General features: G+C 43.1%; 1 protein-coding gene across 2 annotated transcripts in view; it reads right to left on the bottom strand.

Moving 5' to 3' along the window:
* BLNK (B cell linker) overlaps window positions 1-16,783 on the bottom strand; it is an 80,577-nt gene extending 63,794 nt beyond the window's left edge. For both annotated transcript variants that reach the window (XM_081551154.1, XM_081551163.1), the window contains exon 1: window positions 16,577-16,783. In XM_081551154.1, the coding sequence (XP_081407280.1) occupies window positions 16,577-16,623 (47 nt within the window). In that variant the 5' untranslated portion in view covers window positions 16,624-16,783. The remainder of the gene's footprint in view (window positions 1-16,576) is intronic.
* Between the last annotated feature and the right edge of the window lie 2,066 nt (window positions 16,784-18,849).

Raw genomic sequence — 18,849 nt, 5'->3', positions numbered from 1 at the left:
GGCTGATTGGCATGCAAGGATGGACTGGTGGGATGCAGAGCTCTACCAGCACCAGGGTGGGCATGAGGGTCACGGAAAAGGCAGCTGCATATGGCCAGACCATCAAAGAGTGCTCCAAGTAAAGTCATATTTCATTAATACCTTTCTAATAATTTTTATTAAATATAGATGATTTGAAAGATGGTATCATCTGCAAGAAGTGCTTTCTTTAAAGTTTTGTAGAAAAAACCCAGAAAATATCTTGTTTTTAGCTCCTTAGTACACTCACAGAGAACCATGAGAAGGCAAACTTTATCATGTTTTTTTCACCGTTTTCCAGAAAAGGTGGACTGCAAAGCAATGTTTATCTGAGAAAATCCCCGTTTAATCTGGATTTAGGAATGGATTAAAGAAGGTTTCATATTCAAGCAACTCTTCACAAACAATAAGAACAAGGCAAATCGTTCCTCCTGCTTCACCCCCACACCCTAACCTCGAGCCCAGTTCTGGAGCTTCATCCTTTCAGTATGCACAGGGCTGGTCCTTCTCCTGAAACCAAGATCCAAGCCTACAGCTTCCCCTTCACACCAGGAAAAAGCTGCCTCTGGCAATGTACCTTTCCAGTCCATGCTCTGAAGGCTTGTCAGGGTCTATTCAGCTCACGTTTCTAACCCAGGTTTCACCAGGCTGCTCTCTCTTCTAGGGCCTACAGCAGTTCTCCAGTATCTGCTGAACCAAGCCTGGCTTTTTGTCTTGACCGAGAATTATTCAGCCTCTCTCTGAACTGCCCGGATGACTGCCTGTGAATTATCTACATCCACTCGATTGGGTACTCTTAGGACATCTATCTGTGCTCTCCCCACAACTGGCCTGGTATCTCCAACTTATATGTTTCTAAGATCAATTTGGAGTAGAAATCTCTAATGCTTTCTTTGGTGTATATATATAGAGGCAAAAAAAAAAAAAAAAAAAAAAAATCCAGTCTCTTGACCACTTCATACTATGAACAAATTTTTAAAAATGCAGTGATCATCACTAGGTCTGCTTAGCTGACTTTCTCCTTTTTCAGGAGTTTTAATGATCTCACTTATTGACTCAGGACTTATTTTTAAGATACTACTAATCATTTTATGGTATATTTTGTTATTAAATTTAATAAGTAATTAAATAATCTGGTGTTCTTGGGTTTTCAGGCTTGAGGTTTCCAACTTTTTAAAAAAATTTTTCTCTGACTATTCATCTCCTATCACCAGTTACATCAATTCATATTTAGACAAATTTTACCCTTCTCTATACCCTCTTGTTCACTCCTACAGCTACAGCCATTGTGATCTCATGGATGATAGACTATGCCAGGGCTCTGCTCCCATTTTTTCTGAAAAAAAATCCAACTTTTAATTTTATATTAAAGTATAGTTGATAAAGGAGAAGGCAATGGCACCCCACTCCAGTACTCTTGCCTGGAAAATCCCATGGACGGAGGAGCCTGGTAGGCTGCAGTCCATGGGGTCGCTAGGAGTCGGACACGGCTGAATGACTTCACTTTCACTTTTTACTTTCATGCATTGGAGAAGGAAATGGCAACCCACTCCAGTATTCTTGCCTGGAGAATCCCAGGGATGGAGGAGCCTGGTGGGCTGCCGTCTATGGGGTCGCACAGAGTCGGACACGACTGAAGCGACTTAGCAGCAGCAGCATAGTTGATAAAGTATGCTGTGCTAGGTTCAGGTGTACAGCAAAGCAGCTCAGTTATACATACACATGTATCTACTGCCTTTCACATTCTCCTCCCATGCAGACTGCCATATAGTAATGAGCAGAGTTCCCTGTGCTACACAGTAGGTCCCTGCCAGTCATCCACTTTAAATACAGCAGAGTGTATATGTCAATCCCCAAATCCCTAATTGTTTCCCCCCTCCCCCACCCATCTCCCCTGCCATCACAAATTCACTCTTCAAGTTTATGAGTCCATTTCTGTTTTGCAAATAAGTTCATTTGCATCATTTTTTCTTAAAGTCCTCATATAAGCAATATCATATGATATGTTTCTCTCTGTGTCTGACTTCACTCAGTATGACAATCTCTAGGTCCATCCATGTTGCTAAAAATTGCATTATTTCATTCTTTTTATGGCGAGTAACAGTCCACTGTATATATGTGCCCCATCTTCTCCATCCATTCCTCTGTGTTCCCCCATCTTGTCTCCTTCCCTTCAGTCTCTCCCCTTCTCTGGGTTCATTTTCCTGAATTGTTCCTTTTATCACGTCGCTCCGCTCATGAATAGTCGTTGATGTTTCCCCATTTCTTGCAGGATAAGGTACACACTCATTATCTTGGCATTCAAATGTCTTCAAAATTTGGATACAGCTAAACATTTTAGGGGCTTCCCTGATGGCTCAGAGGGTAAAAAATCCGCCTACAGTGCAGGAGACTCAGGTTCGATCCATGGGTTGGGAAGATCTCCTGGAGAAAGGAATGGCAACCCACTCCAGTATTTCTGCCTGGAGAATCCCATGGACAGAGGAGCCTGGTGGGCTACAGTCCATGGCGTCACAAAAGAGTCGGACATGATTTAGGACTAAACAACAACAACTGACTTGAGGTGGGGGGCTTCCCCTTAAAGTTTAATATTACACTTGTTTTATGCAAGACATGTATTTGTTTTAGTTATCCCACAAGTGTTCAGTGAGCAGACCAAGCAAGGCACGTGTGGATTCAGAGCTGCCCTGACACAAGCCCTGCCTCTGGTGATGTAGGAGGAAGGTCTCTTCTGCCACCATGTCACACAGCAGAAACATCTGACCTGTGTCCGACTGAAGGGCAGAGAGAGACAGATGGGGCAGGGGTGGGGGGGCATCTCTGATTTACACAAAATAATTTCCCTTTGGATAATTTCTGTCTCAAAACTGAAGTCTCTGGCTACTGACTGTCATTTTGAAACAGAACGCCACTTTTGAGTGACTGTTCTGTTTTTTACATGCAGCAGCCCTTGTCCTCTCACTAGCTTCCCTCCTCCTTTCCACAGCCTGGCCCAGCTTCCTCCAGGCCAGCCTTCCTGTGGCATTATTGGTGTTATATTTAGATTTGCGAATTCAGCAACCGAAGTCCCTTCCTTCTGGAGAGTGTGTCCATGGTGAAGCTGGCACAGAAGTCTTGGCAAGTCCTTTCCACCATAGGATACCTCAAGATGCTCCCGAGAGTAAGGTCTCCCCCAGCCCTATTCACAGATGCAGACACAAGGCCCATGAGACCCCAGTGCTGGGCTCAGACCACACAGCTCTGAAACTTCTAGTTTTGCCTGTCATCAAGGTAGTCACAGAAGTCTGATGGTGAGAGAGACTTTAGGAATATCCTGGGTCATCTTCCTCTTGGAAGGGAGGACATTAAATTCCAAAGAAATTCTGCCATTGTCCCCAGATTAATTTTGAGGATTCCCCCAGCTCTTTCCCTCACCCGCTGCTCCATCCTTTCTGCATGTGGTCCAAGTTTCCTGTTCAAGAACCAGCCTTTCCACAGCAGGGATGTGCCCTCCAGTTTATATCACAGCCCAGAGCCATGCTTACAAGTCCAGGCCCAGAGAGCCAGGCCAGTGGTCAACTGGATAATCAATGGCACTGCAATGAATGCCCACACTCACTGAGCCAGGTAATTTGCGTGTATTATCTCATCTAGCCCTCACAGCCTGATGATATAGGTCCTATTGTTATCCCATTATAAAAAGTGTGATTAAAAAAATAACCACATAACATTAAATTTATGATAACTAATGTTAAGTGAGTGTACAGTCAGTAGTGTATTCACATACACATTGTATATTCACATTGTTGTGATTATCTCAACTTTTATAGTGAGGAAATACTTGCTCAGAGAAGCAATTTGCCCCAGGTCCTACATCTAGTAAACAACAGAGCTGGGATTTGAAATCAGGCTGTCGGACTCCAGAACCCATGCTCTCAACCAGCCCTGCATGATGTGTGCTGCCTTGTCTCAGCTTGGCCCCTCACCAGGGTGGATGGCCAGCTTCAGCATGTGCCCCTTTGGGGACCTTCCTCTCTGTCCCCGGAGAAGGCATCCAGTTCCTCCCTCAGCCAGGGAGCGTTTACTGAGGACACGTGCCCCCACTGCTGCCCTGCTACAACTCTGCCCTGCTCAACTTGTTGCTGGAAGGCTGCGTGGGCTCTGCAGGGCCTGCTTCAGTATTTAGGGAGGGGCAGAGAAGAAAGAGGAAGGGACAGAAGACAGGGGGAGGGGGAAAGAGAGAGAGCAGTACATGCAGGTGGCAGGAAGAAATATGGCAAGGGCTCTCGGGTGCAGAACGTGCTCAGAAGTAGAGTGCCTGGGCTCAGCTGCAAGGAGACCTGGGTACCTATCCCCGTGCACCCTTCTCATCACCCTAGTCCAAAAGGCCACCTTAGAGTCCTGGAGTGCGGGCATCTGTGCACCTTGCCTGTGAGCATCTCACAGCCTGAGTTGTCTTACTAACCACCTAGGAACCAGAAAAAGTAATTTGCAAGTTTCTCCAGACACTCTACCATTTCTTTTTTCCCACTGAGATCTGCAAATACTTTGTGGTTGTCTTTGACATGTCTAGACGGCGGATCTTGGTTGTAAGCAGACAGAAATTGGGCTGACTTGGCACAACCAGGAATAAAGAGGATCCTAATACCCTGAGTCCTTTCCAAAAAAAAAAAAAAATCCTGGTGCACTTTACCCTATCAGAGGCAGTTAGGCATGAGCCACGCTGCCCTGACAAGGATGAGATGACGAGAAAGTAGGTTAAATTAGCTGTACAGAGGTCCTAGGAGATTTGTCCCTTGATGTGACAGCAGAAGTGTCAGGCTCTCAGCTCCCTGATTTTAAGGGTCTGTAGGGATATAGCACTTTCCTTCATCTCTCTGGTCCTGGCTCTCACTCACCCACATAGCATGGAGGGCTTGGGGTAAAGGGAAACTTCTTCATAGAACATGTGGAAGCAAGTTGTGGAAAGCAAAATAATTCAAGGAGGGTCTTGGGTTTGGAAAAGCCCCTGGAGATCATGTTATCTAACTCTGACACTGTGCCAGGCTCTGATTTGTTTCTTATTCTAGCCAGGTGCTGACAGCTGGAATTTTGTGATGTTTACAGTCTTTCCTCTAACAGCAAGAAACCTCTTGTGTAAAGCAGATGATTCTCAAATTTGTAAGACTGCATGACAAGTAATTCTAATCATTTTCAGAAAATTCTGAAAATGTAATTCTGGAAAAGGGGTGTGTTTAAAAGAAAAAATTAACCTTAGTGGGGGAAAAAAATGAGCCTTGGCTGTCTCTACATGTTACACCTCACTTGTCTGAACAATCATTTCTATGACTAAAAACAAAGATATTTTCAAGGGTGCAAATTTTCAAGGAGTGATATTGCAAGAATGGTATTTCTGATACATCAAAAAAATTTACCTCAAGCTCATTTCTTTGGGATCTGAGTGAAAAAATTATTGGAAAATATCATATGTAGAGATTGAAGTGGAAGGAAGCATTGTCATTCTTAAATGTTTACCATACAGAAACATTTATCAATAATACATATTTTGTGGGGGGACCACACTGCTCGGCTTGTGGGATCTTCGTTCCCTGACCAGGGAGCTAACCCAGGCCCTCGGCAGTGAGAGCGCTGAATCTCACCACCAGACCGTCAGGGAATTCCCCAATCATACATTAAAAAAAAAAAAAAAATGCTTTGACCCAGTAACTAATTGGTCAAACAAAACGATCATGGATCCTCATAATATAATATTTTACAGTAAATGTGGAAAATAATTTTATTACCAAAAATTTCTCATTCAACTATTTCAATATTCAACTTAGTGACATTTAGTAAATTCACAGTGCTGTGCAATTACCACCACTATCTTGTTGCAGAACAGTTCATCACCCCAAAAGGAAGCCTCAGACCCACTAAGTAGTTACTAGCAATTTTAAAGCAGATGTTTTTCCCCTACTTTACTTTCGAGGCACACGAATAGCTTTTGTTTTAATCATGTTAAGAATTGTTTTCATTATTCATCACACGAATTCGATTCAGTCATCTGGGATTGGTTGGGCAACTGTGATATTCTGTGGATAGGATGAGGACAGGAAATAAAAAAGTTTTCTGCTGTAAAAAGAGGACTTTGACCTTAAACAGAATGTAAAGACAATTTAAGAAGCAAAATAGTCACATACATCTAGAGGGCTCAGTTTTCCAGTGATTTGGTGGTGGTGTTGTTGTTCAGTCACTCGATCATGTCCTACTCTTTGCGACCCCATGGACTACAGCACACCAGGCTTCCTTCACCATCTGTCCTTCACCATCTCCTGGAATTTGTGCAGACTCATGTCTGTTGAGTCACTGATGCCGTTCAACCATCTTGTCCTCTTGCGTTCCCTTCTCCTACTCTCAATCTTTCCCAGCACCTAAGTCTTTTCCAGTGTCTGCTCTTTGCATCAGGTGGCCAAAGTATTGGAGCTTCAGCTTCAACATCAGTCCTTCCAGTGAATATTCAAGACTGATTGCCTTTAGGTTTGATTGGTTTGATCTCCTTGCATTCCAAGGGACTCTCAAGAGTTTTCTCCAGCACAATTAAAAACCATCAGTTCTTCAGCACTCAGCCTTTTTTATGGTCCAACTTTCACACCTGTACATAACTAGTGGAAAAACCATAGCTTTGACTATACCGACCTTTGTCGGCAAAGTGATGTCTCTGCTTTTTAATACACTGTCTAGGTTTATGATAGCTTTTCTCCCAAGGAGCAAGTGTCTTTTAATTTTGTGGTTGTGGTCAATGTTTGCAGTGATTTTGGAGCCCAAGAAAATAAAATCTGCCACTGTTTCTACTTTTTCCCCATCTATTTGCCTTGAAGTGATGGCATTGGAAGCCATGATCTTAGTTTTTTGTGTTGCATTTTAAGCCAGCTTTTCCACTCTCCTCTTTTATCCTCATCAAGAGGCTCTTTAGGGATCTTCCTGACCCAGTGTTCAAACCCTGGATTGCAGGCAGATTCTTTACCAAGTCACCAGCGTGTTTTCAATTTGGTATTACATTTGCCACTTTCCTTTTTGAAAGTATGTTTCTCATGTTTGTATTTGATTCTATTGCAGTTATTTGTGCTAAGACTGTTTCTTTCCTGCCCAGGATTGGGTACTGTCATTAATATGCCAAACATGTTTAAAAGGTTATTCTTCACCCTGCAGCTTTTTACATTTTGAACCAAGTAAAGTTGTAAACAACAGCATAGTCAATGAGGGAGGACATTTCTTTCTACCTTTGAGCTCAGCGCTCTAACCCTGTTGTCCAAGCACCTTAGTTACAGCCTCCCTGCTGGGAACTCCCTTGAGTTAGGTGTTGTCTCCCTCCTCTGACCTTTCTCACCTTCTTTTCACCACTTTCCTGAACAATGTTCCCTTCTTTCAACTAACAACCGCAGATTGAGCCACATCTGTGTGGGAGACAGAAGAACACAGCTCTCTGCCCCCACAATCTGAGCTGTTAGATTCCGGCCTGGGTGTTAGTGATGGCGAAGGGCTTAATGCCTGAACCTATTACAGTGATGTTAATCTTGAGCCAGGACTCTGAGACACTGCTTTATCACAGAAGGATGTCTCTCTAAGGACACAATTTGGGGCAACAGCAGAGCCCAAGCCAGGAGGGATTTGTGGGACATTCTCTGAACCCTTACTCTCTATTTAATACATGTATGGTTACAACACCCCTATTATGTTATATGGGCTTCCCAGGTGACTCAGTGGTAAAGAATCCATGTACCACTGCTAGAGACATAGCAGACATGGGTTGGACCCCTGGGTTGGGAAGATCTACTGGAGGAGGAAAGAGCAGCCCATTCCAGTATTCTTGCGTGGGAAATCCCATGGACAGAGGACCCTGGTGGGCTATAGTCCATGGGTTCGAAAAGAGTCGGACATGACTGCGCAACTGAACATGCATTATGTTATTTATTATTATACTCATTTTCCTGAAAAGCTGAAGCTAAAAAGAATTAAGTAATCTTCTCAAAGACCAAGATCTATGGAGTACAGAGCAAGTAGTCAAACCTAGGTCTGCCTGATTCCAAAATTCAGCAAAAAAAAAAACCAAACCATCTTTCTGGAGCACTTCTTAAATTATACCACGTGGTCCTTTATACTTAGTCTATGCATAAGACCAACTCTGCCCTTTTTAATTACGACTCACTCTCAGATTACATGAACTATTGTGGGAACATTCTTTGAAAAATATATAGTATCATAGGGTATCAAACATGCCTGCGTCAGTGTGAAATTCAAGTTTGGACTTGGAAGCATGTAATAGCATGAAATACTGACAGCAATATTCTGTAGGGCCTCATTGGGATTTCTGACTAGTAAATTATCTGCTTTTTAATTTAAAAAGAGTCTCGGAGAAACATAGGATACAGACTAAGCTAGAATGTTTTATTAGCCAGTAAATAACACAGAAAAAAAAAAAAAAGAGGTAGACATGATCTGCTCTTCCTCCCTACTCACAGGCAAGCATGGAGACATAGTTCTAGACTGGGCTTTGTTAGTGTGAGCTTATATAGGTAATATCACATCTCTGGGCATTTTACCTAAAGGAGTAGAGAGATGGTTTCTCCATTTTACCTGCCAAGTAAACCTTTCTGATTTGGAGGCTGGGGAGAGGAGGGGAGGAGGCTTCTCCACTGATGTTTGTGTCCTGACACATTGCATGGGGAGCAGGTTTAGCCAAGGTGGCTCATGGAACTTGTGACCATCACTGGCTACATAATTTCCGGGGCCCAGTGTAAAATGAAAATGCTGGGCTCCTAGTTCAAAACTATTGAGAATCCAAGACTGCAACAGCAGAGCACTAAATCAAGCATGGCGGTCTGTGAGACTGCATGGCCCATGCCTTGAAAACTCAGTGACCTCTGCTGCAAGTTCCCTACACTTCAAGGAGGGTTGAAATCTGGTGGCAATCTAGGACGCCCAGCTAGCCTGCTGGGAGGCGGGGATGCCCTGGGAGTAACCAGCTTCTTTCTCGGGAAAGTGGCAGACAGGGAAACACTTTTCATCTAGGACATGCAACATGTCCCTAAGCTGGCTTCCATGCTCTGCTGTGGAAATGAGCATTGGAACACCCATGCTGGACTAAGGGACTACTTCCAGTTTGGGGACCTAGGCCATGATGCTGTAAAATACACCCAAGTTGGTTGTGAATATACCCAAGTGGAAAATCAGTCTACAGATATAGCTGCTGATGGATGACCTTTCAGAAGGGAGATGAGGCAGGACAGGTAAGAGCAGGCAGGTTAGACTAGGAAGAGCAGCAGCAAGGGAGGAGCTGTTGGGAGCAGGCAGTCCCCAGCTGTAGCACTAAGTACAGATGTGGGAAGGAAGACATAAGCCTGCCCACTGAGGGGTGTAGAACTGGGGATGGGAAAGCATGACCCAGAAAGAGGCTCAGCCCACAGCAGGAGGGGTGGCTCCCTGAGAGAGGGTGTCCACCACAGGCCAGGTGACCTGTGTGCCAACATCAGCCGCTTCCTTGCAATGTCCTAGGGACCCTTAAGGTCGGTGGGACCTGGTAAACAGCAAGCTAGGGTCACACTTCAGGGTTCATGACTCCTTTGATCTTGAGGCAGGACCTGGATGGGGGCTGGAATTCCACCAATCTGCAGGGGGGACCCATTTCTGGAACAACGAGTGTGCCATCCTCTTAACCTCTAATAGTGTGCTTGGCTCCTGGAGGCTAAGGAAGCCCAGCAAGTACATGGAATGAGAAAACTGAAGCTGTTACAGAGAGCTTAGATATCAACACCTAAGAGAGGAAATAGAGAGATGCAGGGTCATCTTAAAGAAGCAAATGGTTCCAGGTCAGTTGAGATTTAAAGGACCTGGCAAATCCAAAGCACAAGGCAAGACATGCAGTGTGTCTGATGGGGAGGCAGTGGTAGCTCCAGTGACCACTAGCCTACAAAATCAGAGTCTACCTGATATTTATCCTAACTCTTGTGGTTTCCACTCAAGTTGCCCAGTCTACTTAAAGAGGTAGAAACAGAGTATTCCAAGGTTGACCTGATGTCTGGAAATCTTTGCCTGCTTTCATTTCTCAACTTAGGAGAGAACAACATATGCTTCAGTGATTCATGTAGTTCCTGGCATCTAGCTTTGTTTGACACTAAAATTTCTTTTTTCAAAAACAACCCATTGACATGCAGTCTCAAGAACTTCTGGACTTTCTGCTTGGCTACCCCTGACCCAGATCATCCCAGACAGAGGAAAATCAGTCCAGCAAGCAGAGGCCACATCAATGGCGAAGATATGTATTATATATTCTAAACTTTAATACATACTGCACTCTAAGTACATACAAGTGAATCTGTGCTTCTCATTCTACATAAAATTCATTCTACTTGATTTGAATCAAAGTTTTCCAACTATATAGCACTGTTGACATTTTTGTGCCAGATAATACTTTGCTGTGAGGATTGTTCTGCACAGTTCAGGATGTTCAGCAGTGTCCCTGGCATCTACCAACTACATGTGAGCAGCACCCCCACCCCATGTGTGATTGTCAGATGTCCCCTGGAGGGCAAAATTGTCCTTGGTGGAGAACCACTGATCTAAATGATGCAGCTATGTCTGGGGGAAGGGCAGGGTAAGACAGCTTCTATGGGGTTTATTAAAAAGCCAAAGAAAAACCATCCAGTGTTTCAATTTCTCTATAATGCTATTACTTAATTTTTTTTCCTTATTCATGTTCTTTAACAAGCCCAGACACCTTGATGTCATCGCAGGAGGGCAATAGTAAGATCTTCTTTGAAAATGCACAAAACAAGTAAATTCTTCACAGAACAGATGAGCTTAATCATCTGTGGGGAAAAACCAAGAGATTGTAAATGTGTGCCTAAAACATTTGGGTACCAGCCCAATCTCTTCCCATCCAGTGGTGTAAGAGGCAGGGCTGGAATGTAATTGTGGCTCAGTTCTCGGAAACCTAATTAATTTATTGTAGCCCATTTGGGAACATTCATGAAGAGGAAGGAACTGTTCAGCCATGGCACACATTGCTTAGGTGATAGTTGGATCCAGGAGAGAGGGCGCCTTGAATATGTAGACTCTGGTTTAGTGTTTTCCTGGCAGAGCCGTGCCCAGAGGAGAGTGGATGAGAAAGAGTGCCTTGAGGTTTCCTAGCTAATGGTCCTGAAATCCTCATACACTAAGCAAATTTCTAATGTGGCTCCCATATAGCTTGCCCATGAGAAGAACGATACCTGTCTGAGAATTCCATCCATTGGTAGGACACAAGTTAGCCCAGTTGAGCAGGTTCTCAGCTGACGTGATGCAAGTGAGCAGTGGGAAGAGAATAGGGAATCATACTTCCCAAGAAGTCTATCTTATCTCTGACATTAGATGCTGCACTTCCTCTGCGCCCTCTCATATCAGCACTGGCCTCTGACCTAAACTTATAAAGAATGATAAGAGCGATGTCCCAGACACACTTGTACTCAGGCTGTGCTCTATCCACCATGATGAGCCCCTGGGCAGCTTCCTGCTCTGCTTGCCACTCCAGCTTAAAGGGGGTTGGATCTACTACCGTGAGTAGGAAGAGACATAACAAACAGTCACTCGTGAAGGGTGGGTTGAAGTACTGATTGTTGTGTTTACTTTTTCTTTACTCGTTATACTGACCATATGACAAATATTCTGGGTACTTTAGTCCATGTCTTCAGAACACACCTGTGAGGAAGGCATCTCTAGTTTTATTTGACAGTTGAGGAAACTGAGGCTGAGAGAAGTTGAGTGGCATCATCAGGACCCATAGATAGTAGTTGGTAATTGGAACCCTTCCCTTTTGGGCACCAGTTGCTTTGTCCTTCTAAAATACATCATAGCTATCTTCTAGATGATGTATCTGGATGCTGTCTAGTTGAATCCTCTGATCCCAGTGTTCAGAGTTGGACAGTTTTCAAAAAGTTTGTAAGAAAAGTGTATGAAAGTATTTTGAAAACTATCTCAAATAAGTTGATCATTCCATCAGGACATATTTCCTGAAGGTCATGGGACGAAATGGTAGCCTCAGAAGATGTAACATTTCAAGTATGGTTTTCATGTCTAAAGGACCACACAGCATCAGAGCTGAGAGGGACTTTGAGAATAATCAGATCCAAACTTCTCATTTTGTAGCTAGGGGACACAGGGGTGATGAAGACCTATCCAGGAAGGGGTGGTAGAAAAAGAAAGAAAAGGGCATATATGGAAGTATCATGAAATAAAGACTAGAGGGTGTGGTAGGTGAGTGAAAGTACAGAAGGCAAGATGAATCAGACTTAGGGTTAATGGTGACACCATTGACAGAAACAGAGAAGGCTACAGAGGAAGCTAGTGACAGAAAGGTGAAAAGAAGATAAATTTATTTCTGATGACATGAACTGGAAAAGTCAAGTTACTGGAAACTCCAGTTGAGGATTCCAAGACCTGAGAAGAAAAGTCATGTCCCAGGATCTGCCAAATAGGATCTCCAAGTGAGAGCCCTTGTTGTGAGACCCAGACACCCATGACAGGGCTCTGTCATGCTTGACAGTTTATTAGCCGCTTAGATGAAGGCAGAGAAAGGGTGTTTGTCACGTCTACAGTCCATGCAAAGCTAAATGCCACAGATGTCAGAATCAACAGGTAAAATAGCCAAAATAGCTAAAAAGAAGAACTGAAACTGACATGAAATTTATCAAGGATCCATGTAAAGTGCTCTTTTTCTGTTCAGAAAGTCAATTGCACACCTATAGAATTAATAAGAATAACAATAAAGCTACTAAATAACCACCATTTTTCAATTCAATAATTACTGTGTGCCAGGATCGCTCTAACCCTTGCAGCAGCCCTTTGAAACTGGTGCTATTATTATCTCTGTCTTTTTAGCTGAAGAAGCTGGGACCACGAAGTTTAAGCACAGTTTCCTAAAGTCACACATATGTTAATTTGACTGAAAAATACCATATTCTTACACCAATAAGATAAGGATCAGGGAGACTAGGCTTATCCATGCCTGTGTCAAAGACTTTTCTCATTTGTAAAAATAAGTGAATATATATTTGTAGGGGTTAGAAAGAAAAATACATAAGCACACGTGATGAGTCAAACTCAACGTTTTGTGGCAGCCTGGATGGGAGGGGAGTTTGGGGGAGAATGGATACATGTATCTGTATGGCTGAGTCCCTTTGTTGTCCACCTGAAACTATCAGAACATTGTTAATTGGTTATACTCCAATATAAAATAAAAAGTTTAAAAAAGTATATGTAAAACATAAAAATTCCTTCACAAACTAGTTTCACTAACTTGAAAGAAATATAGTCAGTGTGATTCAGGATTGTAAATGTTGAAACGTTTACCCAGAACAGTAATATTTTTGTGAACAGGAATATTTACTGTAGAAGGATTGAGACCCCAGGTCTGAGGTGCTTTTCTGGTGGTATTGTTACCTTATAAAATCCAGGGAAAATCATGGCTGAGAATCAACTAAAAGATTCTGTAAGTTTTTGGATTCCCATGAACAGAGAAACCAACTTCATGTAGTGCCTCAAGGGGAGAAAAAAAATCAAGAATCTGTGCTCACACATTTCTGTGGTCACGTACAACAGAGCCACTTCGCTTTTTTCAACTCTTCAGTAGTAGGAATTCAGACTTGACTATTCATCCCCAGCTGTCTATCTCAGAAGGTCCATCTGGAACCTTCTCTTCCTCCTTCATTTTGAGACTCTCCTCTTTCCTTCCAATCTTTCCTGCCCTCCTTTCCTGGTTGATTCTGCTTTTTCTTCTTCCTGGTCACTCCTTCTGCCTCTAATCTCTTTTCAACCCAGATCAAGGTCATCCTTTTTACACTCCCTCCCCCTGCCCCCAGAAGGACACTCACTATCTCTCTATTCTTCTGGCTAATAATTGAAGCAAAGTATGTTTAAGTGTTGATAAACCTAAGAGTATGAACTCAGCTCTTCACTTACACTGTCATTCAATGCCAAATAATTGCACAGTTGTCAATCTTTTGAAGTGATGTTAACCAATCAAGACAGAGGATGCAAACCAAAAGGGTCAAGAATTCATTTACCTATGCCCGGCCAATCCCATCTAATTACAGAAAAGATTTTAAATGGTGCTTCAGGTTCATTGTGTTTACAATTTCATTTCTTTGAAAAGTTCCACATCAGCAGTGCACATTTTATCAGAACAGGTCAAATCTGTAAAAACAACTCAGTTACCTAGTGGGGGAAAAAAGTTATTTATGCCCTGCCATCCCATCTAATTACAGAAAAGGTTTTAAATGGTGCTTCAGGTTCAATGTGTTTACAATTTCTTGTCTTCGAAAAGTTCTACATCAACAGTGCATATTTTGTCAAAATGGGTCAATTCTGTAAAAACAACTCAGTCACCAAGTAGGGGGGAAAGAGTTACTTCTGCCTGAGCAGATGAATGTAGTATATGATTATCCACAATACAGTTTCAGTTTTCCACCCTCTAATCTATGATTGTACTTGTCTGTTGATGGCTCTGTGACAAAGCTGGACTTTGTCCCTGAGGGAACAATTATAAAGTGATTTAGGTTCTATTGCTCTCCTCTATTTAAAATCTCGTCTGGATTTCCTGAAAGAAGTTCTAAAACTTAGTACAGCCCTAGGTTATGGAATATCCCTGAAAAGGACCTTCTAAACCTTCTTGTTCCTTTGAGAGAAACCCTAATATCCATGCCTAGTTAGTTTCTTGGTCATGTCCTTCCTTCCCTCTCCCTTCTCACTGCTCTGCCCCGAGTCCAGGCCTGCAGCATTAGAGGCTTGGGTTACTTAGCCGCCTCCCTCTCACCGAGCATCCTTGACAACCTCTCTTAAGCCTGTTGGCACGACATCTGTAACAGTGTACACTGTTCTCCAGCTCTGTGTGGCCAGAGCCCTCACAATCCTTTGTGACGTGGCTGCACCCTACGTGTCGAATCTCATCAGGAGCTTCTGGTCCCACATGCTTACTCAACAGCCTCTGTTGAGAAGGAAGGTCCATCACCCTACAAATGGACCTACTCAAGTCCAGCTCCAAGGGTCAGCTTCTGTATTTCCTCCCTCCCAGCACATTAGGCTTTCCCTCCAGTTCCCCAACTTCTTTTTATCTTACGTGCCTCTCAAAGACTAGCTCTTTATTTATTTTGTTTTATTGGGGGTAGCATTGGTTTGTAATATTATGTAAGTTTCACATTTATAACCTTATATTTCCTACTTCTATATACATCATAGCGTGCTCACCGCCAAAAATTTAGTTTCCATCCATCACCATACACTTGACTTCTTTTACCCATTTCACCGCCCCCACCCCGTCCTCTGCTCCTTCCCTTCTGGTAGCCACTACTTGGCTCTCCATATTTATATATTCATTTTTATTTGGTTTGGTTTATTCATTTACTTTGACAAAGCCTAGTGCTTGATGCATCTTCTCTGTTAAAACCTCTCCGGCTACTCCGATTCATTTCTGACACTCACTGAGTCACTTACTACTTGCACTCTTTTATCTACCCCCTCCCATGACGGTGTAGCAATGTGAGACCAAGGGCAAGACTTTCTTGTTTCCCATTAGGGCCCATACAGCAGCACTTACCAACACGCCCTCAAAGGGACCGACTGCAGCCATGCTGCCTCCTGATTCTAGACCAGCAGTTCGTTTCAAACTATCATTTACCAAGGGCCTACCAGGTATATAACCCATATTATAACTGTCAAGGACTGTCCCTTGGCCATTCCCAGGATAACTGCCCTTAAATTCTGTCTCAACAGCCCTAATTCTGTAGCTCCTTATCATTTATGATAACTTCTTTGCTACACATGTCACATCAACCCATGAAAAAATGAAGTTCAAATAGTAGCTGAAATATAAAACACTCATTGAACACCTAAAAGTTCCCGTGTCCAAAAGTCTTGATATTGTTACAATGAGACAAAAAGAAAATCCTCAAAATAAAAATTTGGAAAGTCTTTTTTTTTTTTCCCACAGCTCAGAGGAGTTTCTTGATTCTTGCCCCTTGGGTCACTTCTGGTTTATTTATTCTTCCTAAGTGGTTTATTTAATCTTTTTATATATAATTGTTGCACTGACATGAAGACACTGGAAAAATAGATCTAATCTCCCCCAAAATACTTGTGGTATACAGCCACAAAATAAATGAGATAGTAAAACTATAATGAATACAAATTATTACAACATTCCTTAGCATTAAATAGAAATCCACAATGAAAACTTTCAGTACTCAGATTAAATCAAACTTTTTTTAGAAAAGCTTGTGTTTAAAGACTCCAAGCTGACCACTGGTAGAATCTAAGCTCTTGGCTTTTCTTTTTTTATTGTCTCTTCAAGGCTTTACATTTTAATCCACCGCTGGCAAAGTCGGCTAGAATAAGCCCACTTGTTCCTACACATTTCTTTAAAAACACAGTCCACTTCCCTATAGCAACTGACTCTCAGCTTTCTTAGAACAAGCAAAGTATCCCAGCATTTCAGTATTTCTGATACACTGTAAAATCATTGGAAAAAAAAAAGAGAAGAAGAAGAAAAAGTATTGAATGGCAAAAATCTTACCTCAACTTCTGACTGGCGGGGACGGTTATTTTATTAAGCTTATCCATTCTTTTTGTAACTATACGAGCCACAAATCACTGTCCAGTGGTCACGTCAGCAGTCCCTGGCCGTCCTTGGGAGTAGCATGGTAAGCCTGTGATCTCAAGGGTCCCAGTCACTTGAGTCTGATTTCTGAGAGTGCAGGCTGCTGGCAAACACCTCTGTACTAGGGAGAAGTAAAACTTGCTCGAGCACATAGTCAAGTTTCATGTTTCTACATAATCATGTGATCTGGGTAGCCAGCCAGCTTGGCTGATTACTCTACATTGTGTAAACTTTAATAGTGAAACCTATTGGACATGCAAATTTCCTTTGAGCTGCTTTCTTTTATAACCAGATTTGTAACCAGGTCTGGGCAAGCTTCTGACTGGTCACTACTTCCTGTTGTCCTGAACACATATAGCCCTTGTTTTCAGCAGGTGTCATGCTGTCCCCTTCCTGGGCTCAAGGACAAGTAGAATAATCATTTCCATCTGAAAGTCCCTTCGGGACTTCCTGCTCATTTGCCTAAAGTCGTGGATAAGCTTTTCCACTTAAAGGATCATTCTATGAAAATGGCATTTTTGTGCAGCTTCTCTTCGCTCTGTCCCTCCACATATTTTTAAATAAATATCAAGTGGTTAACAGTTTACTTGAAGAGTTAGAATTTAGTTATCCTGAAGATTTACGTAAAATGGGAAGACAATTCCCTAGGTACAGTCATCAGGGATACAGACAGGAGATCTGGGAAAGGGGAGAGGTTGTCCACTATACAGTGTGGGCACCTTATCAGGTTGATGGTGTCAGGAGGTGTGCTGATATCCAGATGCTATCAAACAAAATCAAGATGTACCCCAAAGTCAGCTGAGAACAAATCTAACAACCTCCCAACAAGGCTGTTCTGACGTCAGGCCATTTGGAGGTCCCCTGGAGGGCAGGTGCCACTTTCCTCACTGCCTTTGTCCCCTCCTGCCCTCATCCCCTGCTCACTTTCAGCCCCTTACCAGACCCAGTGATGGCCAGACATGGGAGCAGTAAGGGGTACCCTGGAACAGTGTGGGGAAACACACCTGCATGGGCTGAACCCATCCCAAGGGGTCCACTTCCCTTCTGGAAAACTTGACAGTTCTTTTTTTACCTGTTCTGAAACCTTTGAACTTATCTGTCATTTAGAGAGCAAGAGACAGTTTAGTGTCAGGGAGGAAGAAAATGAGAAAGACCTTTCCCTTTGTACCTGGACGCTCTTCCCTGTCTCCAGCAGGAATGCTCTGCTCATCTTTACGAAGTCGGCATATGTTTCCCCCATGTATCCAGGTGACCAGTCCTCTCCTGGGCCTGAGAAACACACAGAAAGGGCCGAGCAGAGCGACCCCTGTTACCTCTCCTGTTATAGACCCAAGGTCTGGCTGAAGATGGGGAAAAGGGAGGAAGAGGCAAAAATGAGAGAGCTGGAGGAAAAGGAGGGGGGGGAGGAAGAGGCAGAAGAGGGAAAAAAGAGAAGGAGGAAGGTGAGGCAGCAGTGGGCAATGGGAAATGGGTGTGGTAGATGGATCCCTTTTCTCCTATGCTGCTTCTTTGTCCCCACAGAGGTTCTGTATTTCTCCAGGTAAATCTTGATTATTCGCATTCGTATACTGCCTCTGGATTTCTAGCTCAACCAGATGGTCAGGAGCAGAGTCCTCAGGGCTATTGAAGGGTGGAGCCCTTCTGCTCAGCCAAATTACGGAATTCACCAGGCTAGTGGGAGAGCAGATCATCTTTCGTGAGAAAAATATAAATGCTTGACTCATCCAATTGTTTATTTCCCACAAAATGCAGCTCAGTTTTCTTGCAGTGTATCTCAAAGGAGTTCTAGATCTTCGTCCCTCCTCTCCTCACAGTTCTTAACTGAAAGGAACTAGTAGATCAGGAAGGTGAAGGCACGTAGAATGTCATCGGGATCAGGGAAAATGAGCTCCACTGAATGGGATGGTAGTCATCTTGTTCCTTCTAAATTACTGTAAGGTACACCCCATTGGCTACTTTGCTCTCAACCAACAACTCTGTTCAGCACCTGGGCTGGCAACTTATTTCCCCAGAGAAGAAGACCAAGGGCAAGAGTTACACTTCTGCTTTTTCTTTTTACAGCCAGTTGTCTTTCTTCTTTTTACTGTGTCTAGTCTGACATGATAAAAATGAGAGTCTGCTTTTCCAGACTGGACATTTTATCCCACGTGGTGTGTAGCGTGACAACTGTGATGTTCCAAACTGGCAGA

Source organism: Giraffa tippelskirchi, chromosome 2, assembly GCF_054371585.1.
Source record: "Giraffa tippelskirchi isolate mGirTip1 chromosome 2, T2T-mGirTip1v1.2.pri, whole genome shotgun sequence".
Lineage (NCBI taxonomy): Eukaryota > Metazoa > Chordata > Mammalia > Artiodactyla > Giraffidae > Giraffa > Giraffa tippelskirchi.
This window is presented reverse-complemented; position numbering and strand designations above follow the sequence as displayed.